The 25,759-nt window shown below is 38.7% G+C and overlaps 1 protein-coding gene and 1 pseudogene across 1 annotated transcript; one reads left to right on the forward strand and one right to left on the reverse strand.

Moving 5' to 3' along the window:
- Positions 1 to 17,314: 17,314 nt before the first annotated feature.
- Positions 17,315 to 18,073, forward strand: LOC113338439 (annotated as a pseudogene).
- A 1,757-nt stretch (positions 18,074 to 19,830) lies between these two features.
- Positions 19,831 to 21,337, reverse strand: LOC113338728 (pyridoxal 5'-phosphate synthase subunit PDX1.3). The gene is made up of 2 exons (XM_026584106.1): positions 21,236 to 21,337; positions 19,831 to 21,138 (listed from the first exon to the last, which is right to left on the reverse strand). The coding sequence occupies exon 2, from the start codon at positions 21,069 to 21,071 to the stop codon at positions 20,142 to 20,144; it is 930 nt and encodes a 309-aa protein (XP_026439891.1). The 5' UTR covers positions 21,072 to 21,138; positions 21,236 to 21,337; the 3' UTR covers positions 19,831 to 20,141.
- Positions 21,338 to 25,759: the final 4,422 nt, after the last annotated feature.

Below are 25,759 nucleotides of genomic sequence, written 5' to 3' on the forward strand. Positions count from 1 at the left end.
ACTGAGAAGGTGGCAGTAGCGAGAATGGAGATGGCATCGAACTGCCGATACTCTAATGGCAGATGCCTGCAGAAGAAGAAATCTGTGTTGATGAACGAGAACAAAGGGAGTTGGTTTATCTGTCTTGAGCTTGGCAGTAAGGATGCAGGATTGGTTAGACAACAGTTGAGGAACAAAGGGTTTATATGAAAGTTCTCGATGGAGAAATAGTCACAGCAACAGGGGATGAAGAAACGGAGACCTGGCCGGACGATGAAGGAAATTCGATGGAGTGCTGCGCAGTTGATGGATATCAGTCGATGGCAGGCAAGTAATTGCCGTGTACACGGCCAAGTTGGTGGCGATGTTAACATGGTGAAGTTGGAGGTTAAGAAGAGCTTTTGATTCCAGGGACGTTTAAAAAGAAATGGAAGTTTTTGCTCGATTTGATTTGGGTTTGGAAGAGACTACACATGGAGCTGTTGCCGGTGAATTATAACTGGAGTTGAGAGAAGATCGGAGTAGTATTGCTGGTGATGATGGAGATAGTTTGGATTATTGATGCTGTAGCCGGACTTGGATTATTGATGTGTTGGTTGGATGATATGCTGGTTTGCTGCGGGATGAATATGGAAAGTGGTGTCGTGGCCAGAGTTCAGGAAATCAGTGCGACATTGGACTGGGCCTAAGCATTTTACTAGGTCTTAGTCAGATTTGTTTGCAAGACTATAAGAAGAAAAGGAACACAGAGAAGAAGAAAAAACCGGTTTTGGAGGCCGGCCACAGAGCCGAAGGGGAGAAGAACGGTGTTGCGGCCGTGAACTGAGAAGAGGCGACGACGGTGAACTGCTCATAAGGAGGGGAGGAAGACTGGTTTTATCGTGGTGACGGCACGATTATTATTGGTTTATCTTTCTTATCTCTTGATTATTATTTTTATGGGTTTTGAGAAATCCATTTTAATGTATTGCTAGATTTCTTTGTAACTAGGGTTTATTATTGAAACCACTTTGGGTATTAGGAAACTCTAAATTGAATGATTTTGCAATAGACCATTATGATTTGAGTTTTGAATATTGTTTATCGATTTATTGAAAACGAGTTGTTGCTTTACCGGTTTTGTAAACCTTTGTGCTTAATTGTTAGGGTTACAAATTTATTCGTCTACTTATTTGATAATCTATGCTTGGGAAAATCCTTTGATAGGGTATGCTTAGAATAGCAGGGTATTATTTGTGAACCTATATTTAATTTCGTATAACTTTCTCGCTAACACAATTTGATGGTGCATGCTTTGGTTTAATTTTTTGATGTGCCATGCTTAGGGTGTCCCAGTGATATTTGCGATTCTATACTTATAATAAGTGATGTCGCTAGAACGGACGATAAATAACTCATGGATTATTTTTCATTTCAGTAATTGAATATAAGTTATGGTGGATACTATAAACCCTGGTTACCGACTTTTCTTGTTGAATATATTTTATTTGTTTGATTTATTTTCTTTGTTTTTATAATTCTAAAAATCCAAAAACATCATTGCTGGTTAATTGAGAATATTGATTATTGGTATTTCCACCGCTCCTCATGGGAACGACTCGTACTTGCCTCTGTCTACTAGTTAGACACCGTGCGATTGCGATTATCACATATAGGGTTCTTCCGGAATCCTATCAATTTTTAGCGCCGCTGTCGGGGAGTGGTTGCAAAATACTCTCTGATTGATATCTTTTTGTACATAATTTTATTTTGTATTTCTTTTAGATTTCTTTTGGTTCTTTTTATGCATTTTTATTTGATTTTTTTTAGGTACCTTAGCCTGAAGTGTTGTGGGCGAAAAGAAAGTATGCACTCACAAGTCTTTTGCAAGAGCCAGTTGGAAGATCCATTAGAGGTTTGCTTAGCTCATTTCGGGTATGATTTTGATGATGATAATGTTATTTGTGAAGTCAATGCCTTAGACTCCACACCACTGCTAGACACTAATAAATGGAAGCCCAAACTAGAGCCTCTAGTTCATCCCGAGTCTCGACTAGTTTCATTAGTCGAGAAAGCTCTGACCTTGACCCATAAACCATTTTCAGACCTATCTAGTTCTTATTTTTCACATAATAAAACTATTCTAGATGATATTGGGTCTGCGAGTCGTGACATTATTGCTCAATTGAGCCCCTGTTCAACGAGTAAATTTGAACCAATATCTGTCGAGCAAGTTATTTCTTCGGACTTAGAACCTGATTTAGGGAGTACAACAACTTTTCAATTCTTTAAGCAATCATTACTAATTATCTGCGAATCTGATTTACTTAACATTACCACATATGGTTGGGTAGGTTCGAATAAGATTGAATTCAGTTTCTGCTCTCTGGGTATTAATCATTCTTGCTGCAGGTTCATGTTTTCGACTGACCAGGTTAGTTGGGTTGATCCTCAACTTTTCAGGCTGTACATATATGATTGCCAGCTTACTTTGAGGTACTAACCTCACCTCGTTTGAGAACGTGCTACTGGTAAAAAGGGAGACAAATACCTTTCGCTTCATGGGAGTCAACCCATCAGATTTGTTCCCTTCACTCTATCTTTTACTTTTATTTGTTTAGTTTTTGCATATTTTATTTTAGAATTTCCCACCTTAATTCTAGGTTGGATGACTCAATTACATCGAGGACATTGTAATATTTAAGTGTGGGGGAGTGGCACTGTTGTTGGGAATTTTAATTTAAAAAAAGAAAAAATTGAATATTATGACCAGCTGTGTAGCGGGTCTAAAAAAAAAAAGATGATCAGCAGTGTAGCGGGTCTTAAAAAAAATTTATTATCATTATAATTTTTAGGGTTATGACCAGCTGTATAGCGGGTCTTGTGTATGGTATTTATCATGACCAGCTGTGTAGCGGGTCTTTTGTAGGGTATTTTTTTATGACCAGCTGTGTAGCGGGTCTAATTCTCTCTTATGATGTGACCAGCTGTGTAGCGGGTCAATTCTTTGTTTTTCTCGAGGACTAGCAAAATATAAATGTGGGGGTGTTGATAAGCACGTAGGTGCTATATTTTATACCCATATTTATATTAGCTAAGACTCGATATTTCGACTAATAGTACAATTTTAGTGCTTTTGTAGAATTACAAGTGGATTCGATCCCCAGATCAAAAATGGCTAAATAGAAGCAGTATGGCGTTTGGGGCATATATGTTACTCCCTGTGTCAAGAAGACGAAGCTTAATGGACTGTGGGCCACCAAGTTAACCATTTAAGCTAGCCCACACACACATACATTTCCCGGCCAGAAGGTGGTGATGTTTTGAGAACAGAACGGGGATCTGAGCAGCTGCCGTCACCACCATTTTTAATGGTGCGAAGATTAATTTGTTGACGAGAAAACAGGGCAAAGAAGGAGTTGGAGACTTCAGATGAATTGGAAAACCAATCAACATCAAGGTTAAAGATGTCCCTGGATTTAATAACATCTATTGTTCTAGTGGCTGAAATTCGACAACGGGTTTTGTTCTTGCTGTCCTGATTTTGAGAAATTGATTTATTGAATCAATTAGGTGAAGAAAGGCGTGAATGAGGATGGTTTGTTGTGGACTGAAATGGGTCTAATTTGATCTCAAATGATTTGAGATGCAGTCAATTGAATGAAGGCTTGAGTAGTTGAATTGACGGTGTTTGAACCTGATTGCAGCAGCGGTTATTCTTTAAGTAACTACAATGGGTATGGCAGGTCCGTTGCATGCAGCATTTTTGTACAGGAAAGAACAGCAGCAATGGCAGCTGTTGGTAATTTAAGGGATTTCTGGTGGTTGTTTTTGAGAGATTGAGAAAGGATACTAAATGATGCTGCAATTAATTGCTCGAATGAATGGCATGAAGTTTTATTGTTTTAAGGTCCTGGTATGCTTGGGAAATTCGTGGTCTTGTGAATTCGAAATTGCAGGTGCAACTAAGATATAAGAGGAGCTTCATACAACCAGCTGGAGGTTACCTCTGTACGTACTGAAGTTGCACTGCAGTTGCTCGCAGAATTGCCTGAAAGAAGAATTTACAATGGGCCAGAAATAGAAAGTGGTGATGTGGTGCTCACTAGTTGCATTTGATGGAGGCCATTAGCTGACGCAGTAGATGATGGAGGAGTTGTGTTAACTGAACTCGTTCCGTTGTGTATGCGGTGTTGGTTCAAATGAAGATGGATTTGGCCTGAAATGATCTTGATGCGATCGTGGTTAATGGAAATGGCTACAACAATGCAGTTTTTTTGGAGAGATTTGTGGTTGTTGATACGAACGGAGAAGAAGGCTTGTTTACTGTGATGGAGTTGCACTATGGAGTCGTTGTTGCTTACTCGACTGTACGTACAACAATGATATTTAGGAGTTCGATTCATTGAAGCATATGGACTGAATAAGAATAACTAATGGGGGAAACAATGGAATTACGATGGTCGTGAATTGTGGCCGACAGTGCAGCTGGAGTTCGTACCTTGTGTGTCGATGAAGCAAACAAAAGAGCTGTTGTTGCCCGCTGAATGGAGAGTTGGACGTGACTGGGAAGGTGGCAGTAATGAGAATGGAGATGGCATCGAACTGCCGATACTCTAATGGCAGATGGCTGCAGAAGAAGAAATCTGTGTTGATGAACGAGAACAAAGGGAGTTGGTTTATCTGTCTTGAGCTTGGCAGTAAAGATGCAGGATTGGTTAGAAAACAGTTGAGGAGCAAAGGGTTTATATGAAAGTTCTCGATGGAGAAATAGTCACAACAATAGGGGATGAAGAAACGGAGACCTGGACGGACGATGAAGGAAATTCGATGGAGTGCTGCGCAGTTGATGGATATCAGTCGTTGGCAGGCAAGTAATTGTCGTGTACACAGCCAAGTTGGTGGCGCTGTTAACATGGTGAAGTTGGAGGTTAAGAAGAGATTTTGATTCCAGGGACGTTTAAAAAGAAATGGAAGTTTTTGCTCGATTTGATTTAGGTTTGGCAGAGACTACACATGGAGCTGTTGCCGGTGAATTATAACTGGAGTTGAGAGAAGATCGGAGTTGTATTGCTGGTGATGATGGAGATAGTTTGGATTATTGATGCTGTAGCCGGACTTGAATTATTGATGTGGGTTGGATGATATGCTGGTTTGCTGCGGGCTGAATATGGAAAGTGGTGTCGTGGCCAGAGTTCAGGAAATCAGTGCGATATTGGACTGGGCCTATGCATTTTACTAGGTCTTAGTCAGATTTGTTTGCAAGACTATAAGAAGAAAAGGAACACAGAGAAGAAGAAAAAGACCGATTTTGGAGGCCGGCCACAGAGCCGAAGGGGAGAAGAACGGTGTTGCGGCCGTGAACTGAGAAGAGGCGACGACGGTGAACTGCTCATAAGCAGGGGAGGAAGACTGGTTTTATTGTGGCGACGGCACGATAATTATTGGTTTATCTTTCTTATCTCTTGATTATTATTTTTATGGGTTTTGAGTAATCCATTTTAATGTATTGCTAGATTTCTTTGTAACTAGGGTTTATTATTGAAACCACTTTGGGTATTAGGAAACTCTAAATTGAATGATTTTGCAATAGACCATTATGATTTGAGTAGATTGATTTTTGAATATTGTTTATCGATTTATTGAAAACGAGTTGTTGCTTCACCGGTTTTGTAAACCTTTGTGCTTAATTGTTAGGGTTATAAATTTATTCGTCTACTTATTTGATATTCTATGCTTGGGAAAATCCTTTGATAGGGTATGCTTAGAATAACAGGGTATTATTTGTGAACCTATATTTAATTTCGTATAACTTTCTCGCTAAATTTGATGGTGCATGATTTGGTTTAATCTTTTGATGTGCCATGCTTAGGGTGTCCCAGTGATATTTGCGATTCTATACTTATAATAGGTGATGTCGATAGAGCGGACGATAAATAACTCATGGATTATTTTTCATTTCAGTAATTGAATAGAAGTTGTGGTGGATACTATAAATCCTGGTTACCGACATTTCCTGTTGAATATATTTTATTTGTTTGATTTATTTTCTTTGTTTTTATAATTCTAAAAATCCAAAAACATCATTGCTGGTTAATTGGGAATATAGATTATTGGTATTTCCACCGCTCCTCGTGGAAACGACTCGTACTTGCCTCTGTCTACTAGTTAGACACTGTGCGATTGCGGTTATCACATATAGGGTTCTTCCGGAATCCTATCACTCTACTACCTCGTCTCCTAGTCCTTTAGTTCCTCGTTCTCGGGAAAATGAGATTCCGTTCCCTGATGAATCTGTTTCAGCTTCCCCCATGACCCAATTATCTCTCATCTTCAAAGACTCCTTCGCAGATGTTGGTGATGATAGCTTAGTTCGCACCTGCCAAATGATTTCTTTTATATGTGATGCTCCTATTTTGAGTCATGAATCTCTGCGAGGATCTGCCTCAGCCATATCTCCAGAGTTCTTATTTGCTATGGCTCCATGGTATGTCTTCTCCTTTTCTTGTAGACTGGGGTGAGTTTAAGCTAATAATTCTTCTTTGTACTTTAATTATTTTGAATTCCTTTGTATTCCGGTCCTTGCAGGTGGCGCGAGCTTATCATGCGGTTACCTCTGACTCGCAAAGAAAGAATCACTCATTGGAGGTTGAGTGTACGAATCTTAAGAGGGAACTTTTGAGTAAGACCCAGGAGGCAGATACTCTTCGTTAGAGGAACAATCAGTTAGTAGGTGTGTTTCTTTTCGATCCCTCATACCTTATGAATTTTTGTTGTGTCTTCATATTTTTTTCTATTACTTAAACCTGCAGAGCTTTATAACTTAATCGAAGAGGAGGCTAGACTTCCTGATGATAATGATGCCCTTTTAGAGCTTCTTAACGCCTCGGTGGACAATTTTCCCATGCGTGGTCTAGATAATCTTAGCTGGAAGGAATTGAGGCTAAAATACGAAGCCCTTATTTGTGATCATAGACCGTTATTAATTTCTAATAAGACCTTTAAACGTCGTGCCCGTGAGGATAAAGAGAGAATTAATTTTAGAAGACAAAAACAATGCTCTTATAACTGAGAAAGATCAGGTAACCGCTAATGGTGCGAAGGCTTTGAAGCGATTTCATGAGTCTCAACTCAAGATTCAGATAGAAAGGGATTGTGCCATAACTGAGACGGATGCTCTTCTGCCTCGTGAAAATAAACTTCGCTCTCGTCTTCTAATAGAGAATGATACTGAGTTTGAATGGGCTGCTAGAGTCCTTGATAATGCTAGGTTGGGGTTAGCTACAAATGTTAGTTTAGATTCTGACCATGCATCCCTGGTTAAAACCATCATTTCCGAAAAAGAAGGTTTGTCATTGTCTTTGTTAATAATTTCGCCCCTGCTTTATCTCTTGAGTTATGTGCGTGCGATTTTGAACCTTGTTCTTATCTCTTCGCAGCCGTTAAGAATGAATTTCTTGAAAAGGAGCAGAAGTATCAGAGAGATATTGAAAGCTTACAGGCAAAGTCTTCTGCTGAGATTGAAAGGTTGGAAGCAAAATTTGTAGCTCGTGACACCAAGTGCCGTCGACTCAAGAAAAAGCTCAAAGCCACCGTTTCCAATCTAACCTAGGACGCTATTCCCATACGTGACGGAGCTATTAAAGAGGAAGTAGGCGATCTTTTCTCTGAACATCGCATTCCTTTCCCATCTCATTATGAGTTTGAGGCTCCTTCAGAAAATGAAGAAACTTTCGAAATCTTAGATAGTGATGCTGAATATGAGGATTCTGATGAAGAAGATCATGACTCTGAGTTTGATGAAGATAGTGCTGGCAAGAATTAGTTGTCTACTTCTCTCATTCTTTTATATTATTTGTATTATACCTTCCTCTTTGTACATATACCGAGTATCTTCCATCTTTTAATAGATTTCACCTTTTTTACGCTTCTCCCTCCTTCTCCTGTCTGTTTATCAAAAGAAAGATGATTTCCTTTCTAATAATTTGCGTTAGTTTCAGGGTAACTTATAGAAGAAAATATAATAACCTATGTGCGCGAGTTTACCATATCATAATACATGTGTGTGAGTCTATCATGTGTACGAATATAATAATACATGAGTATGAGTTCAACACGTGTGCGAATATAATAATACATGTATATGAGTTCATCACATGTGCGAATATACGATTTCTATCATGTTTGACACGAGGCAGTTATGCTAGTGCGAATAATATATTCTTATTGTGTTTATAATCCCATTCTTGCCTCTGTTTTCCGCGGGAGTACAATTGTCTCTGTTAAATCCTCAGTTATGTATGTTACCTTTGTAATTCAAAATCATACCTTTGTATTTTATGGTGTGATCATACCTTTGCCTCTGCGGGATTTTTTTATGCACAATTACGACAGGTCTATACTCTTGTTTGAGTTGTAGTCCCATGATATTGACGTCTTTTGACACAATTCAGCTCCCTAATGGAGGGTGCCGTCCTTATCTTCCCCCTAGTTTTCCTTTCAAGGAGGCGTACCCCTACCGGGTTGGGGTGGGCTCCTCCCATCTTGTGATTCAACAACCAGTTGTTTTCGCGGTCTCTTTCGAGACCGCACCCTAAGTGGGGTATCTTGAGGACCGAGTGTATCATATCCATGACTTGCCAAGAGCGGCGAGGTACGCTCCAGACGCCCCCGGCACTCTTGGCTCAACCGTGTACCGCGGCGCCCTGATCGGGTTTCTACACTCCATGATAGAGAACTTAGTACCTTAGTCTTTCGACTAAGGAGTCCCCACCGTATAGGCTTTTATTTCGCCCCCAATATCCATGACTCAGGTTCCAGGATTGTTATGGCTTTCGCCTGAGCCATGCATTACTAGGTTTTCCCCAATTATGACGCGCGTTGGGGCTTATTTATATTGCCTCTTGCACAAGTGTGAACTAGGGTGCACGCCACAATCGGATACCTAGCCTCCCTAATTAGAGGTTTTATATTTCATTGCCCCCTATTGGGTTCTTACTCATGAGGTCTTATTATTGCCTCTTTCTTCTGCTTGTGTATTTTTATGGATCATTATTGAGAATACTTTCTTTCTATTCATATCTTCGCGTGACATTATGAATTTGATTTTTCTTCTCTCGCATACATCAATCTGCTGAATGTCCTACGGATAATACTTTTAAGGTACATTCTGTTCCACGGATGATCAAGTTTTCGCTCAACGTTCTTTCCATCCTTGCCCATTAACTCGTACGCTCCAGTCCCCACAATTCGCTTGATTATATATGGTCCATCCCATTTCTTCTCCAGTTTTCCATCTCCTCCTTTTTTATAAGATGGTATTTTTGTTAATACCAGCTCGCCAGGTTGAAATTCCCTTATCTTGACACATTTGTTATATTCTCTCGCTATTCTTTTGTGATAATTTTCCATGTGCTGCAAGGAAATTTCTCTGTTTTCCTCCAAGTCATCTAATTTCTCCAGCATCAAGTTGGTATTTAGATTCTTATCCCAAGCCTCTTTCTTCGTTGTTGGTATGACGACTTCAGTTGGTAATACAGCTTCCACCCCATATGTTAAACAGAATGGTGACATTCCTATTGCTTCTCTTCGTGTTGATCGATATGCCCATAAGACATTGTGGATCTGCTCGCACCATACTTTATTATGCCCTTCCAACTTCTTATTCAGTGTATTCGCAAGCGTCTTATTTGTTGCCTCTGCCTATCCATTACCCTGTGGGTGTAATGGAGTTGATTTTCCAATCTGGATTTTGAAGGCATTTAACAACTCTATGTTCTCACCCTCGAACTATTTTCCATTATCAGACACTAGTTGCACAGGGATTCCAAATCTGCATATGATATTCTCAAATATGAAGGTGAAGATGTCCTTATCGCTGAACCGCTTTCGCCTCTCACCATTTTGTGAAATAATCTGTTGCGATAATCAGATACCTTCTTTGGCCTGACCTTGGTATGAATGGTCCCACGATGTCTAAGCCCCATCTTGCGAACGGCCAGACACTGGTTGATGAACTTAAGTTCGCTCCTGGTGCATTATTCTGTCCCCACGTCTTTGACATTCTTCACATCTCCTAGATGCTTATTTCGCGTCCTCATGAATGTAAGGCCAATATATCCTTGCATCTTTGTTTTGTACACCAATGACTTTCCCCCACTATGGTTTCCTGCATCCCCATAGTGTATTGCCTTTAGAATTTCCATTCTTTATTTTCGTGTCAAGCATCTGAGAGAGGGCCCGAGGAATTATCTTCGATAAATTACTCCATCTCTTAACTCGTAGTTTGTCGCATGGCTTTTTATCTTATGTTCTTCTAACCTGTTCCTCGGTATTTCTCCCTTCTCCAAGTATGAATGAAGTTGCGATCTCAAATCCTCTTTGTCATCATTCTTTTCTCCTTCTTCACCTTCTATCATCATTACATCCACCTTCTCTTCTTTTTTGATTGACGGGAAACAGAGTATCGTGATCTTTAAATATCTTGCGGTGAGATCTACCAGCATTTATGCGAGGAATGCCAGAGCGTCTGCGAATCTGTTATCTTTCCTGCAAATGTACCTCCATTCTATATTCTTTATTTTTGTTGATATTTCTTCTGCGAGTAGCTTGTACTTCTGTAACGATGGTTCATTCACACTATATATACCTATTATTTGGCGGATCACCAACTGTGAGTCACTAGTTATTCTAACGTCATCTAGTTTCATTTCAACCACCAACCTCAATGCATGTATTACGCCTTCATACTCTGTTTCGTTATTGGTGGATGTGAATTCCAATCTAAATGAATATGCCATTTTCGCTCCTAGTGGTGAGATAATCACTATCCCTATGCCATTTCCTTCTCCATTTACAGATCCGTCAACCAGTATCTCCCACCTTTTTGAATTTCGCTCTCTTAACAAATTTTGAGGATTTCCCTGGTCTTCGTCTACCTCCATCATGTCTTATACACTCTCATCTTCCTCCAATGGGAACTCTGCTAAAAAATCCGCAATGACTTGTGATTTTGGTGAGGATAATATCTCATACTTGATGTCAAAGTACCCCACTTATGCATTCCATCTTTCTATTCTTCCAGATATTTTTGAGTTCTTCATTACAGACTCAATTGGTATTTTTGTAAGAACCCTGATCTTATGAGTCTGAAAAAACGTGCGAAGCTTTTGAGATGTGTATACCAGTGCCAAGATTAGCTTTTCGATCTTCGCATAATTTTTCTCTGCTACATTGTATGTTTTGCTGATGTAATAAATTGGTTTTTCGACTCCTCCATCTAAGCGAAGTAGTACGGCACTTAATGCATGCGGTGTCGAAGCCAAGTATAATAGTAATTCCTCCCCTGGTTCAGCTTTCTGCAAAATAGAGACATTCATTAAGTAATCTTTATTCTTTGTAACGCCTTCTCATATTCTGTTGTCCATTCGAATTTGGCTCCTTTCTTTATAATGTTGAAAAAATTATTGCATTTGTCTGATGAGCGCGAGATAAATCATCCTAATGAAGCTAAATGTCCGTTCAACTTTTGTACATCCTTTAACGTCGTTGGTGTTGGCATGTCACGAACTACTTGCACCTTCTCTGGATCTACCTGTATTCCTTTCTCTGATACAATGTATCCTAGGAATTTCCCTAACTCCACTCCAAAGATATACTTTGCAGGATTTATCTTCATTTTTTTTGCCGCATTCGCTCGAATATTTCTTCCAAATGGTCTACATGATCTTCAAACTCCTTGCTCTTCACTAACATGTCATCAACATACACTTCTAGGGTCTTGTGGATCCACTTTGCGAATATCTTTTCCATCATTCGTTGATACGTAGCACCTGTATTTTTTAAATCAAAGGGCATTCTGGTGTAACAGTATAATCCTATGGGTGCGAAGAAAGTTGTGTGTTCTTGGTCCTCTTCTGCCAGGGGGATTTGATTGTAGCCTTTATACCCGTCCAACAACGATATCCTTTTATTCCCTGAGGCAACCTCTACCATTTGTGGTATATCTGGTAAAGGAAAGTTGTCTTTTGGACAAGATTTGTTTAGGTCGCTGAAGTCGATGCAAATCCTTATCCCATTGTTTTTTTTTTGGCACCACCACCATGTTTGCTATCCATTCTGGGTACTTAGTTGGTCGTATTATTCCTGTATCTAGCATTTTCTGCAGCTTGGCTTCTATCTGCGGATGGTATGTTTTTGCTATGTTCCTTATTCTCTGCTTAAATGGCTGTATATCCTTCCTGACATCTAACCTGTGACATGCAACATCAGGATCTATACCTGGCATTTCATCCATATCACATGCGAAGACATCACTATATTTTTTTAGAAGTCAAATTGTTCTTTCTTCTTCTTCTGCCCCCATTCCAGTTCCTATCCTTATCATCTTGGGCTCCTCTTCTGTTCCTATGTTGACCTCCATAGTTGGCTCAACTGCGATAAAGTTCTCCTTTAGTTCACCTTGTGGGGATGGATATTTGATCTCTTTCACTGGTGCCCCTTCTTTATCTGGGATTTCGCTTGGTATACCTCGACCTTCTTCCGCTCGCACCATGTATACCCTGAGTTCTTATTCTCTCTTTAAATGTTTCGCCTTTCTCCACCTATCTTTTATCTTTTTTACTCTTACTTCATAGTTCTTAACATCTAGTTGGTTACAGGCTTTCGCTCTTTCTGTGTCTCCTGCAATTTCTCTTATTCCGCTCGGCATCGGGAAACGTATGCACTGATGTAAGGTTGATGCTACACCTTTTATACCATGCAACCACGGTCTTCCCAAGAGCATGTTGTATGGTGACTCCACATCCACTACGCACAATGTTACCTGCACTTCTATCTATACTAGTAGCATATTTATAATTACCTCCCCTTTTGGCTTCGTTATTGCTTTGTTGAAACCATGGATGTTGTATGCAGACGGCTTTAAAATCTGCATCGTCATATCTCATTTTTTTGAACGTACGATAAAATAAGATGTCAGCTGAGCTCCCGGTATCTATCAAAGTTCCTTCGATCACCCATTCCTCTGAAGCTTTCACATCTTTATCCTTCTCCATTTTTCGCGCGAGTATAGTTACTACCAACGGATCTGTTCGTCCCCAGCTTCCTTGTGGTATATCGTCTGCTTCGAATATGATCTTCTACTTTTTCCATTCGTGTAAGGGCGACATCTTCTTGACAACCGAGATTTCCCTTCCTTCATGTGGATCTTCCCTGTAAGTCCTGCATGAAAATCTGTAACATCCTCACCTAATTTTGTTATCATATTACATTGTAGACGTCTGCTTCCATTCATCGCTCCGATGGTGTTTATCATTTTCGTAGATTTACTCGTTTCCTGTTGCAGACACATAGTTGTATGTTTTGTCTTTTGATTCAATTCGTTCTGAAAAAGCGGGGGTCTAACAACACCACCCAATATTTCACTCAGCAATCTGTATGGGCAAACTCGAATATACTTTTAAGAGAATCAACAAGACTCAATCAATTAAAAGTACATCAATGAGTTTATCTCTCTCTCTCTTGATTTGATTTTCTCAAACAGAACTGCTAGTACTAATCAAATACAAGGAATAACTTGGATGGTACCAAAGACTAATATCCAGGGAACCATCAATGACAATCAACAACCAAAGTTTGGATTACTCTAATTGATGATCTGACGCACAACCTGTATTATTTCAATTATAAAGATAAAACAATATAATGCGGAAACTGAAATAACACAGACACCAGAAATTTTGTTAACGAGGAAACCGCAAATGCAGAAAAACCCCGGGACCTAGTCCAGATTGAACACACACTGTATTAAGCCTCTACAGAAACTAGCCTACTCCAAGCTAACTTCGGAGTGGACTGTAGTTGAACCCCAATCGGTCTCCCACTGATCCAAGGTACAGATGTACTCCCTACGCCTCTGATCCCAGCAGGATACTGCGCACTTGATTCCCTTAGCTGATCTCACTCACAACTAAGAGTTGTTACGACCCAAAATCGCAGGCTTTGACAATAAACAAATTTGTCTCACACAGACAAGTCCATCAAAGGATCAGTCTATCTCCCATAGAAAAACCCTAAAGTTTTTGTTCCGTCTTTTGATAATAATCAAGGTGAACAAGAACCAATTGACAATCCGGTCTTATATTCCAGAAGAACATCCTAGATAAATCAATCACCCCACAACAATCTTAATCGTATGGTAGCGAAACAAGATGTTGCGGAATCACAAACAATGAGACGAAGAAGTTTGTGACTACTTTTTATATCTTGCCTATCGGAGATATTAATCTCAATCCAATCAATCTAATTGTACTCGTACGATAGAAGATGCAAGATCAGATCAGACAACTACGATAAAAGTAGTATCGGTTTGGCTTCACAATCCCAATGAAGTCTTTAAGTCGTTAACCTAGTTTTAGAAGAAGAAAACCAAAGGTTAAAGGAGAAACGACTCTAGCACGCAAACTAGTATCACACATGAATTGTGGGGATTAGTTTTGCACAATACTAGATGTCTCCTTTATATAGTCTTTCGAATCAGGGTTTCTCCTTGGTCACAAAGCAAACAATATCCACTGTTAGATGAAAACCTGATTTAGATTCAAGCTAATATTTCTCAACCGTTAGATCGAAAACTTAGCTTGTTATACACAAATGAAATGCACGCTTCTCGGTTTGTTAACCGTACCCAAACGTGTACATTTGTTGGTTCAACAATAGTTAACCAAAAGGTTAGCCATATGAGCATTTCATACCAACCATATTCTTCTTCACCATAACTAGTTCAAATGACTCAAATGAACTAGTTAGAAAGTTGTTCAATTGCAAGGAAATCTTATGTACTACACAAGACACAATTGAAGCAAAGATGGTTTGATTCACTCGAATCGGTTCATGAAATTTATAGCCACGGTTTGCAAATTGCATTCCGTAGTCTTTATAAGTTTAAGTTCAGAAATCATCTTCATATATATAACCTTCTCTAAGTTCGCACACTAGGTTCGCGGACTTAAGAAACCGGGCAGAGTTTACAAACTCCAGCAGAAAATCTCGGCAAAGACTTTCCGCCGGTTCACGGACTGGTACTCACACAATAAGTTTGTCAACTCCAGCAGAATTTCTCGGGATGAGAAGTTCGGCAGTTCGCGGACTTGGAAACAAGCCATTCTTACAGTTTCTCTTGATCAATAAAGTTCGCAAACTTTGGTTCAAGGGATAGGACTTATGCACATATGTGTTTCCACAACAATACTTATGTCCATCATTGGTTATGTAATCTAAACTCTCAATCCAACTATTGAAACATTCTTAGAGGACGTTATACAGTTGTTACACCATTTCTCGTCAAAGCAATTTTCAAAGTGATTGAAACATATCATGACTTTCGTCACTAGGTAAAGATAAACATGGTCGAAGCGAAACGCTTACCAATGCATATTTCGAGATATAGATAGGCGAGGTATACTCGGCTCTAAATACCAAATGTGTATAATCTAAGTCTATATATAGCATACGACTTTTTGTCTCAAGAAGTAGGAGATAGAGTAGATACACTTTTGAGTGACAGATAAGTTCAAGTCTTCACATACCTTTTTATCGAGAAGTTCCACCGGTTCCTTGAGTAGTTCCTCTTCTTGTATGATGAATCGACATGAATTCCTTGAGCTCAACTACACTTTCTATCCTAGTCCGAGACTTAGCTATAGTAGCCTAGAAATCAAGACTTATAGTTTTGATCACTAACATTGACAAACATGCTTGAGATAGCAACGCATGCGAGTTCGACCGAGCAATGCTCTAACACGTTCCCTACAAACAACCTACATTAGCTTTTTCCTGAGATAAGATTAGTTTTTCCAAATATCTCTTAGGAAAATCTGTTAAGTCTGTGCCTCGAGAGAAAACTTATAATCCTTAGTATTATTCCATAAATTCGAAATCAGCAAATGCTCAAGAACAAACTTATGAACTTTTTTGTTTTGCAAACCGAAACTCAACGAAAACAATCAGAAATCTTTCACAAAAACAAGAATATAAGAAGTTTTCGAAAAATCAACTTAAAATTTTCACAAACAGGTATAATCCCATTCCTTAGCTGTATTTTAGCGCCAAAATGTAGTAGCTGAAAATCCTACTACTACACCCCTTAGATAATCTATGCAATAAACTAGGAAATCATCATGAAGAACATTTAGAAGTATTTTATCAAGTTTAGAAATCAATAGAAAGAAGTAAAGTAAAACCTTTAACTTGGGGAGCAAGCAACTTTCTCTCTCTTAAAGTTCTATCTCTAATCTCCAAAAGATCGCTCCCTCAACACAGTGGTAGTTGGTTCTATATATAGGAGTTTTACATGGTGGAGGACAACTAATAAAGCCCCTATTTTCGGGTTTGGCGTGCGACGTCCTCGCACGCTTACATTTGGATCTTCTCGCACATGCTCTTGGAACTTCGCACTGACTTCACACTTTACTCGTGACCTTTTGACGTCATCAACTTCGTCATCCGGAATATACTACGTGCGAGTACGTTCGCCTCCTTATAACAGTATCCCTTCGTATGATACCTAAGGGTGCGATATTTAACCCCTACATTTACCACACGCGTTGGACACAAAATGAACCAGGGCAGAAAGTTTGTCCTTCTTTCGGGTCTTTGCAAGATACCTCTCTTAACTCAAGACTCTCAAGTCTCAACCACTCCATCCTTCCCCAAACGTCAGCTTAAATACTTTGTTGCAGTCAAATTAGAGAAAATAATCTTATCGACCACCACTATGTCATCTCTATTTAAAAAATTCCACTGGCTTGATATAGCAATTAAAAAAAAAAGGAGCCGAACATTGAGAAATGCGTTCACACTGATAATTGTTCCACTAATTAAATTGTAACCCCCGCCGGCCATCATGTAAAATTCGCATGAGCTTCTATATTTGCTGCTGCTATTCTTGGCTCTACCTTCTCTTATTTTTATTGGCAAATACTAAAGATATGTAGAAGAGGATTCTGTAAAAGAAACCCCAAGCCACAGTGATCCACAAGCAAGACCGCTTGTTCAGAACAGTAAAACCACTCTCTCTCAGTATATCTACTCCTGTTATGCAAGTGTTCGAATTCACGTTCATTCCCGAAGCATCACTCAACATCGATCTTCAGAAACTTAAGTTTCATAACTATGATGTCAGCTCTGTATCTACGGGCATGTCAACTTTCGCAAATCCTTTCTGGACCGAAATCATTTTCCTAGCAAAAAGATCGATAAAGAATTCAAGTCGACAACCTGAAGTATTTGGCATGAGGCTAGCGGTAATTCTACTTACAGATTTCACCTTAGCCACCATATTCTGGCAACTCGGTAATTCTACATTCTCACATTGGCTTCCTGCTTCTACATTTGTGCGGACGTTATCCCTGTATACCTCGAAGACCGTATCTATATTTGAGAAGCAGCTTATAACACGTATCGCTGTTCCTCTTATGTTGTATCAAACACGATCATAACCATACCTTCAATTGCCATACTCTCCATTGCTTTAGCAGCAACAACATTTTGGGCAGTAGGTCTAACTGGTGGGATTCATGGATTCTTTTTCTTTTTTATTACCATCTTCAGTTCATTTTGGGTAGGGAGCTCTTTTATCAGTTTCTTAACTGGAGTTGTTCCACACGCCATGGTGGGTTATGCTATAAATTTGGCAGTTTTAGGTTTATAACTTCTGTTCTCTGGATTCTTCATCAGTAGAGACAGAATTCCCACATATTGGATTTGGTTACATTTCATTTCTTTGTTCAAGTATCCTCTAGACGGTGGTTGACAGAGCGAATTAGACAACCCTACTATATGTTATCTTAGTGGCGTTCAAATGTTTGACCGTACACCTTTTGCTGTGTTCCCGACTGATCAGAAGGTTGAGTTCTTGAGCATGTTGAGTGACGCTTCAGGGATGAACCTGACGGCCACTACTTGCTTCACAAAGGGTGCTGATATATTGAGAGATCAAGGCCTGACTGATCTAAACAAGTGGGAATGCATACTGATCACTGTAGCTTGGGGTTTCTTCTTTAGAATTCTGCGGTACGTTTGTTTACTCTTTGGGAGCAAGAACAAGAGAAGCTAGGTTGGGGCTTTTTTTACCTATGGTATATGGTGATTTATTTGTCTAGACAGAGATTTTATGTGTGCCAGTATAGATGCTGGGCTTTTAATGAATAATTGTCTCTGTATATAACGGAATTGTAACCCTTTAACTGGGAAAGTCCAATTAAGGCATGGACTTGCCCCTAAATGGGAAAATCCAAATGAGGCATATGGAATACTCCTATGCAGGTGTGTTAGCTCTAGCAGCCTAATGCCGCGGCACCACCTACTAGGTTTCCAGCATTTGGGAATTAGCCTTCTTACACTGAAGAATTACAATTGGAAGCTAGCAGTATGAATCTCACACGGATATTATTTCTATCTTATATCGGTATTCTCCCCAAAGCCAGTAGTGAAGAATCAAAAGGTTTCAAGAGAAATTTTATGCAGAATAGTACCTTAGAAATGCGTCGCCTTGAGTAGGGCTGTCAGTAACTATTATCATTTTCCCTGGCTCTATTTTAGATGCTCAAGGGGGCCTCTTAACTCACATTAGAGCTCCATCTGGCAACACCACCCTTAGGCCAGGAGGAACCAACAAGACTTGACAGACTTCACCAGTAATAATGGATGGAAAATGGAAAGCAATCACCAGGAGTAAATGAATTTCCAAGGCTCAAAGCTCTTAACCCTTCAAAGAGGGAGGCCTAAAGACCCAAAAGAAAGAGAAATAGACAGTACCAATAGAAACAAGGCAGGCTCAAAATCATAGAAAAATAGCAATGGAAACAATGCAGGCTCAAGATCATTGAAACTCTACTGCAAAACATAACATGTTCGACTCCCAAACTCTATTACCTTTCCAGCCTACAAATTTCCTTTATTCTCCATTTTCAAGGGACATAAAACACATGTCAGGGGTCAGGAACAAGGTTAGAGTCTGAAATCATAATGCCAAGACCAGGGAACTAAATACATTATACAATTTCAAGCTCACAGTTCCACGACTAAATGAGGCGGAAGATCCCCTCTTGGCCCAGGACCTAATTGATATTTGGTATAACAAAAGCTGGGGACTGCTGTTGTCAACACTACTTAAGTAATTCAAAGTCACAAACAAAAGCTGCGGACTGCTGTGTCAACACTACTTAAGTGGTCAAAATCAGCTCAGAAACATTCAGAAAAGCAACATAGGTCCACCATTGTGGTTATCTATGACTATCACGAGTTCAGAAATGATAACATTTCCACTGAACACATTGATGACGACAAATAAGCTAAACCATTAACTCAACCACTTCGTAGGGGTCAATAATGAAGGCATCAATACATGATAAGAATGCTAAGCAAATGAACTCTATAATCTAGAACAAAATTGAAGTTATAAAATAGGACTCTAAACTCCAAATTTTCCAAGGAGATAGCTTGATCTAAGAACGCAGCAACAAATAGAGACCTATTTTCAAATCTGGAAAGGGTAATCTCATAATCTGACTACAATCGAGGAACTTACGATCAACAATTTTCAACTAATTTTAAACCACGATATTAACATGAACTTAAGGGGCTATGAGTCAATACTCTACCTAGACAAAACTGAACAAGAAAACTAAGAAGAAATGGTGGTATATATATCCAGACAACAGCACAGTTATGTTTAATTCGCCAAGAGAGCTGACAACTCAAATATTCCGATGAAGCAGAGACTAAGAATTCATGTTGGCACACTTATCTAGCATACAACAAAATCCTAGTATCCACAACAACAGATGTTTATCCATCCAATCCATCTTTCAATTGCGACAATATATAGCATTATTATTAGGGAATATTCAATAGAATATATCTGAACCAAACATCATTCCATAAGATTCTTAAAAACAACAACCTTTCTTCTTCAGTTATACAGAAGAGAAAAAAAACTAGAACACCTAACATTTTAAAAGATCCCCACCACTATCTATATCTACCAGACACATTGGTACAAATAAAAAACGAAACATTCATATATGAACCTTTTTTTTTCCTGAATAACCAAAGAACAGCAAGGAAATGAGGTCTAATTCTCACCTCCAATGCAATTCATCCGAATCCAAGCCTTTGATTATTCATTCAGACCGAGCAGCAAATCTTTCAACCTTACTATCATTAAGGTTAATACCAACCATAGCTTCACCCAAGCCAGAGCTAACATCAGCAAGAATATCAGGATCGCTGTAATGAGTCACAGCTTGCACAATAGCCCTCGCACGTCGAGCAGGATCACCACTCTTAAAGACACCAGAACCAACAAAAACACCGTCACAGCCCAATTGCATCATCAAAGCAGCATCAGCAGGAGTAGCAACACCACCAGCAGCAAATTGAACCACAGGAAGTCTACCAAGTTGTTTAGTCTGCATAACTAAATCATAAGGAGCAGCAATTTTCTTTGCAAATGAAAACACCTCATCATCATCCATATTACGAAGAAGTCTAATATCACCCATGACAGACCTCACATGCCTAACAGCTTCCACAACATTACCAGTTCCAGCTTCACCTTTTGTTCGAATCATGGCCGCACCTTCTCGAATCCTCCTTAGGGCTTCTCCAAGATTACGACAACCACAAACAAATGGAATCCTGAAATTATGCTTATTAATATGATGTTCTTCATCAGCAAGGGTCAAAACCTCACTCTCATCGATATAATCAACACCAATCGCTTCAAGAATCTGAGCTTCAACAAAATGACCAATTCGAGCTTTAGCCATGACAGGAATAGTAACAGCCTGTTTGATTTCTTTAATCATCTGTGGATCACTCATACGAGCAACACCACCTTGAGCACGAATATCTGCTGGTACACGTTCTAATGCCATGACAGCACAAGCACCTGCTTCTTCAGCGATTCTGGCTTGTTCTGCATTAACAACATCCATGATTACTCCTCCTCTAAGCATCTGTGCTAATCCTACTTTAACAGAGAATGGTGAGGTTTTTGCCTCTGTTATTGCTCCATTTCCATATACTGTTACTACACCACTTCCTGCCATGGCCTTCTTATTTTTCCTTCTGAAAAAACAAGATTTTTTTTCTTTAAATAAAAATCCTCCAGAAATCCTGAAAAAATTCAAAATCAAAATAAGAATCAAAAATGAAATTGCAGTTATGATTGATGAGAAATGAAAAATCAGAAACCCTAGAAATGAATACTTACAGAGAGAAGATATGAGGAGGAAGATAGAGAAGAGAATGGCGAGGGATAGGGAGGAAATTTGGGAGATAAATAGAGAAGGGTTTTGAGCGGTTCCTTTGTTTATATGAACAGGAAATCTTCACTATATTATACTCATCAAGTATCTGATATACAAACATCTAACATACCGACACGTGTGTATGTACTGGTCCCCGTGTGGGTCCCTAATGGATATGGTAATAGTAACTTCAATGTTTTGATGTTGGGGTTGTAGGTAAAGTTAATTTCAGAGCTTCTGCTCATTTCTAGATAAGAGTTTTTTCTTTATTTCTTACCTTATTTTCCTTTTGGTGTATATATTCAAGGTATATTCAATGTTTCAATAGTTATTGCACATTTACTGAAATTTCTACTGAAAATGGGATCTTTTGATTTTCTTTATTAATTTTCTCATCCGAGCGTTACCATTTATGTTGATCACCATCATCAAATGCTGGCAATAATCTTGGTGATTTGATCCTCGATTACTTACGTTATTTCTAGGAAGAAATTTATAACGGCTGTTTTTTTTTCTTAAGTTGAGCAAAGAGGTAAGAAAGTGGGGCCCACTTCAAACACAGGAAAATTGCTGACGGAGATTATTGTCTTCTTTGTTAGTTCCCAAACCAGTACCAGAATGGTGCAGGGATTTACACGTATATCCCGAACTACTTTGAAGAAGGTACTGATACGATACATTTGATCGTACTAAAAGTATCTTGAAGAACAGACGTTGCTGTTAGTTACTGATTGGTGTGCAGTTTAGAGACACCTATCCTTTTTGGTTTGGGCAGGCCTATGAACTTTATTTATTAATTTATTTTCTTAATTATTAATAGAAGAATAATATGAGGCGGCGAGTAGAGCAAGTGAGAGCGCCGCACGTTCCCAATCTGCATTAAGAGAGGCGGAGGTGCGTCCAAGTTTTCCTATTCTTTTTCTTTAGAATCTTTTCTTTTTTCATCATAAAAAGTGAGTGATTTTTAGTTGGTAGGTCCGTGATGATCAACAATGGGGTTTTAATTTTTGTCTTTTTAATTTCTATAATGGGCCTTTGAATTCAATAATGGGGTTTTAATTTTTGTAAACACAACCTTTGACTCAAAATTCGCAAATAAGTCAAAAGGTTTACAGTAAATAATTATCGTATCCTAAGATTTATACAAAACTCTGGCCCTACCTGCGTGTGTATGGTGAGGGCTCGAGAGATTTGGACATTGTTGTAGTGTGCTACATCACACACGTTTATTACAAAATATACAGTCATGGTTCCCGGATATTACATGCTTATCTGCTTTTGTGTTTTTGTTTATAATGAACGGCTTGCTATCACGTATTTAAGTAAGTGCAAAATAAAACGATGAGCATGCATTAGATTCCACATCCATTTATGTGCATCTCTCATGGTGCAATCTAGTGCCCGATAGGTGTTCTAAAATGACATTATTGTTGGACAGCCTATTGAGTTTGTTGCAACTACTGTTCAAGCTAGGACTGGTCAGTCGAGTCTGAAATTTTAGTTGACATTTTGACTTATGTGGGATTTTAAGCAATAACTGGTCATGATATACTTGCCGAGTGCCTTGTCTAGCCAACTAGAGTAAACAATAAAAAATAAACAGTTCCATTTCTCACCCAAACAAGCCTGAAATGAACCAAGCTCTTACCTTACAAAAAACTATTGTTGGGAGATTGGAAATGGAAAATGGAAATGTTTATTTTTTATTGAAAGAAAAAATAAACAGTTCCATTAAAGCTTCTTTTCTCATTCCTGGAATAGACGTATTCGGTTTTGGGTTTTATCCCACTAATAGATGGCCGATATCACTAAACATGACTGTATTTGTAAGACTACGTTTTAATTGATTTTTGTTAGTACAAGAAACATGTATAATTTGATTTTGTTTTTTAATAAGAAAAAATAACTCATTAAACTTAACATCATGATACAAACAATTTCTCTCTCACGAGAGTTATCAAGCAAAAAGGAGAATCACTTTCCCAAAACAAGGAAATAATACTAGTCCAAGTTTTTTTTAGCCAAATAGCAGGTTACTTCATTTGTATCTCCAGAAACATGAACACAGACCCAACTACTGAAACTTCCTAATAGTTCCTTGCAATCCATGATTATCGGGTTATGAATCTATCTAACAGATCCTAGATTGTCATTTATGGCCAGAACGCATTCAGACAGTCTCCCTCAAAATGCAGCTTTTGAATGTTGTTGTTTTTCGCCCATTTGATTGCCTCTCAAGCTGCAATAGCCTCTGGATGTTCTTCATTTTCAGCTACTCCTGGGATGCACCATGCGAGGTAACGGAATCTTCCAAAATTTTATCCAAGGAAAATTCAACTGAGTAGTAATTAGGTTAGTATCGTGACCTGCACTATTAATAGTTCTATAGATAGTCTTCACCGAGAAGATACCATTGTTAGAGGGAGTCCATCTTAATATGTCACTTTCTTTCATGGGAACTTTAATCTTACAAATTTCATCAACTGTCAAACAAATCTTTTAACATCTCTATATTCCAAGTATTAATTTCTGGTATGATGAGTTAATCAACAGTCTTTAAGTCAGTAAATCTAAACCTAGGTGACACCAAATCAGATTTTTTGGGAATTTATTTATGATCCCAAATTGAGATTGATTTTCCATTTCCAATCTCCCAACAATAGTTCTCCTTAATGATTTGTAAACCATCATATATATTCCCTTCCAAACCCATGAGCTTTACTTTTTAGCATAAACAACGGGACAGCTATTTGGGAAATATTTATGTTTCAAGACCCTAACCCACAAAGCATTTGGTTCACATAACATTCTCCAAGCAAGCTTGACAAGGAGAGCTACATTCAAATCAGCAGTCTTCTTAATATTCAGACCACCTAAGACTTTAGGCATAGTTGAAAACACTAGGGGTACCAAAATACACCACCAACTTCTTCGTAGGCAATCTGTATGGACAAACTCAACACAACTCCGAGAGTTAAAACTCAATCAAGGAAAGTGTATAGAGTTATATCTCAATATCTCTTGTGATTCAGAATGTTTACATAATTGAATTCGTGAACCTAATCTCAAAGAGAGTTCTTGGACGTTACAATAGACCAGTATCCAAGGATCGATCAAGTCCTATCCAACAAACAAGGTCAGACCTATCTACTGTGATTGATCAACGCACAACCTATGATATTTCAATTATAAAGATAAATAATATAATGCGGAAAAAGAAATAACACAGACACCAGAAATTTTGTTCACGAGGAAACCCCAAATGCAGAAAAAACCCGGGACCTAGTCCTGACTCCTGATTGAACACCAAACTGTATTAAGCCGCTACAGACACTATCCTACTACCAATTAACTTCGGTATGGAATTTAGTTGAGACCAAACTCAATCTCTCACTTATTCAAGTACAATCGCGCTCCTTACGCCTCTTGAATCCCAGCAGGACTCTACGCAAATGATTCCCTTAGATGACGTCACATCAACTAAGAATTGTTTCAACTCAATTGAAGACTATAAACCAAATTTTCCCCCCACATATTAAGCCTATATGATTGATTTCTCGATTTATGATCGAAATAGATGATCATATCAAACGTAAGATCCAGGTGATGGAAATCGATAGCGACTTGACAAAAGTTTGTCTATCCTCAAAATCTGTACTTGTGCAACCCAAAGTGCAACCTAGATTATTATTAACCTCACAAGTATAAAACTTTTGGAATCACAAAGTTTGAGACGAAGAGAACTTTGTGATTTCTATCCATCTTGTTCAAGTGATAAATCAACAATCGAACAAGATCATGATACACAAGTTACCGAGATAAAAGATAACTGGACCTGGCTTCACGAATACCGATGAAGTCTTTGATAGTCGTTAAACCCTAAAAGGGTTTCTGAAGAGGACAACTCTATTTACAACTAGGACACACCAAAAAGTAGTGTCAGGATTCAAAGATCCAAGTTTCCAAGAGTTACCCTTATATAAACTTCAAAGCCTAGGTTGCTTTAGGTTTAAGCTAAGACAGCTTTGGAACCAAGCAAACAATATTCACTGTTAGACGAAAGCTTTGAATCTTAATCAAATATATAAGATATACACTCTGGTTAGGTAAATCGTAATTGAACCGTGTATAAAGACTATGTCCAACATGGTTAGCCGGAACTAGCCGATTTGAACTTTAAAAGCTTAACACTCATTTTCATGTTCACTAAGACATTGATCTTGAGTCACAATCATGTGATAAAATAAGTCTAGTGTTAATTAGAGAATTGATCAAATGCAAATTATCTCAGAGAAATAATTAAATCGCAATTGAATCACAATCGACATAGTTGGTAAATACACAAAGTACAATTACTTAAGTAGTTCGTGAATCGGCTGAGTCAAGGTACGCGGACCGGTTTGCAAACTTACAAGAAAAACCGAGTTCCGGAGTTGACAGAATTTTTTCAGTTCACGTACCGGTTTGCAAAACTTAGGTGCAACACT

The sequence above is a fragment of the Papaver somniferum genome, unplaced genomic scaffold (genome assembly GCF_003573695.1).
Source record: "Papaver somniferum cultivar HN1 unplaced genomic scaffold, ASM357369v1 unplaced-scaffold_19, whole genome shotgun sequence".
NCBI lineage: Eukaryota > Viridiplantae > Streptophyta > Magnoliopsida > Ranunculales > Papaveraceae > Papaver > Papaver somniferum.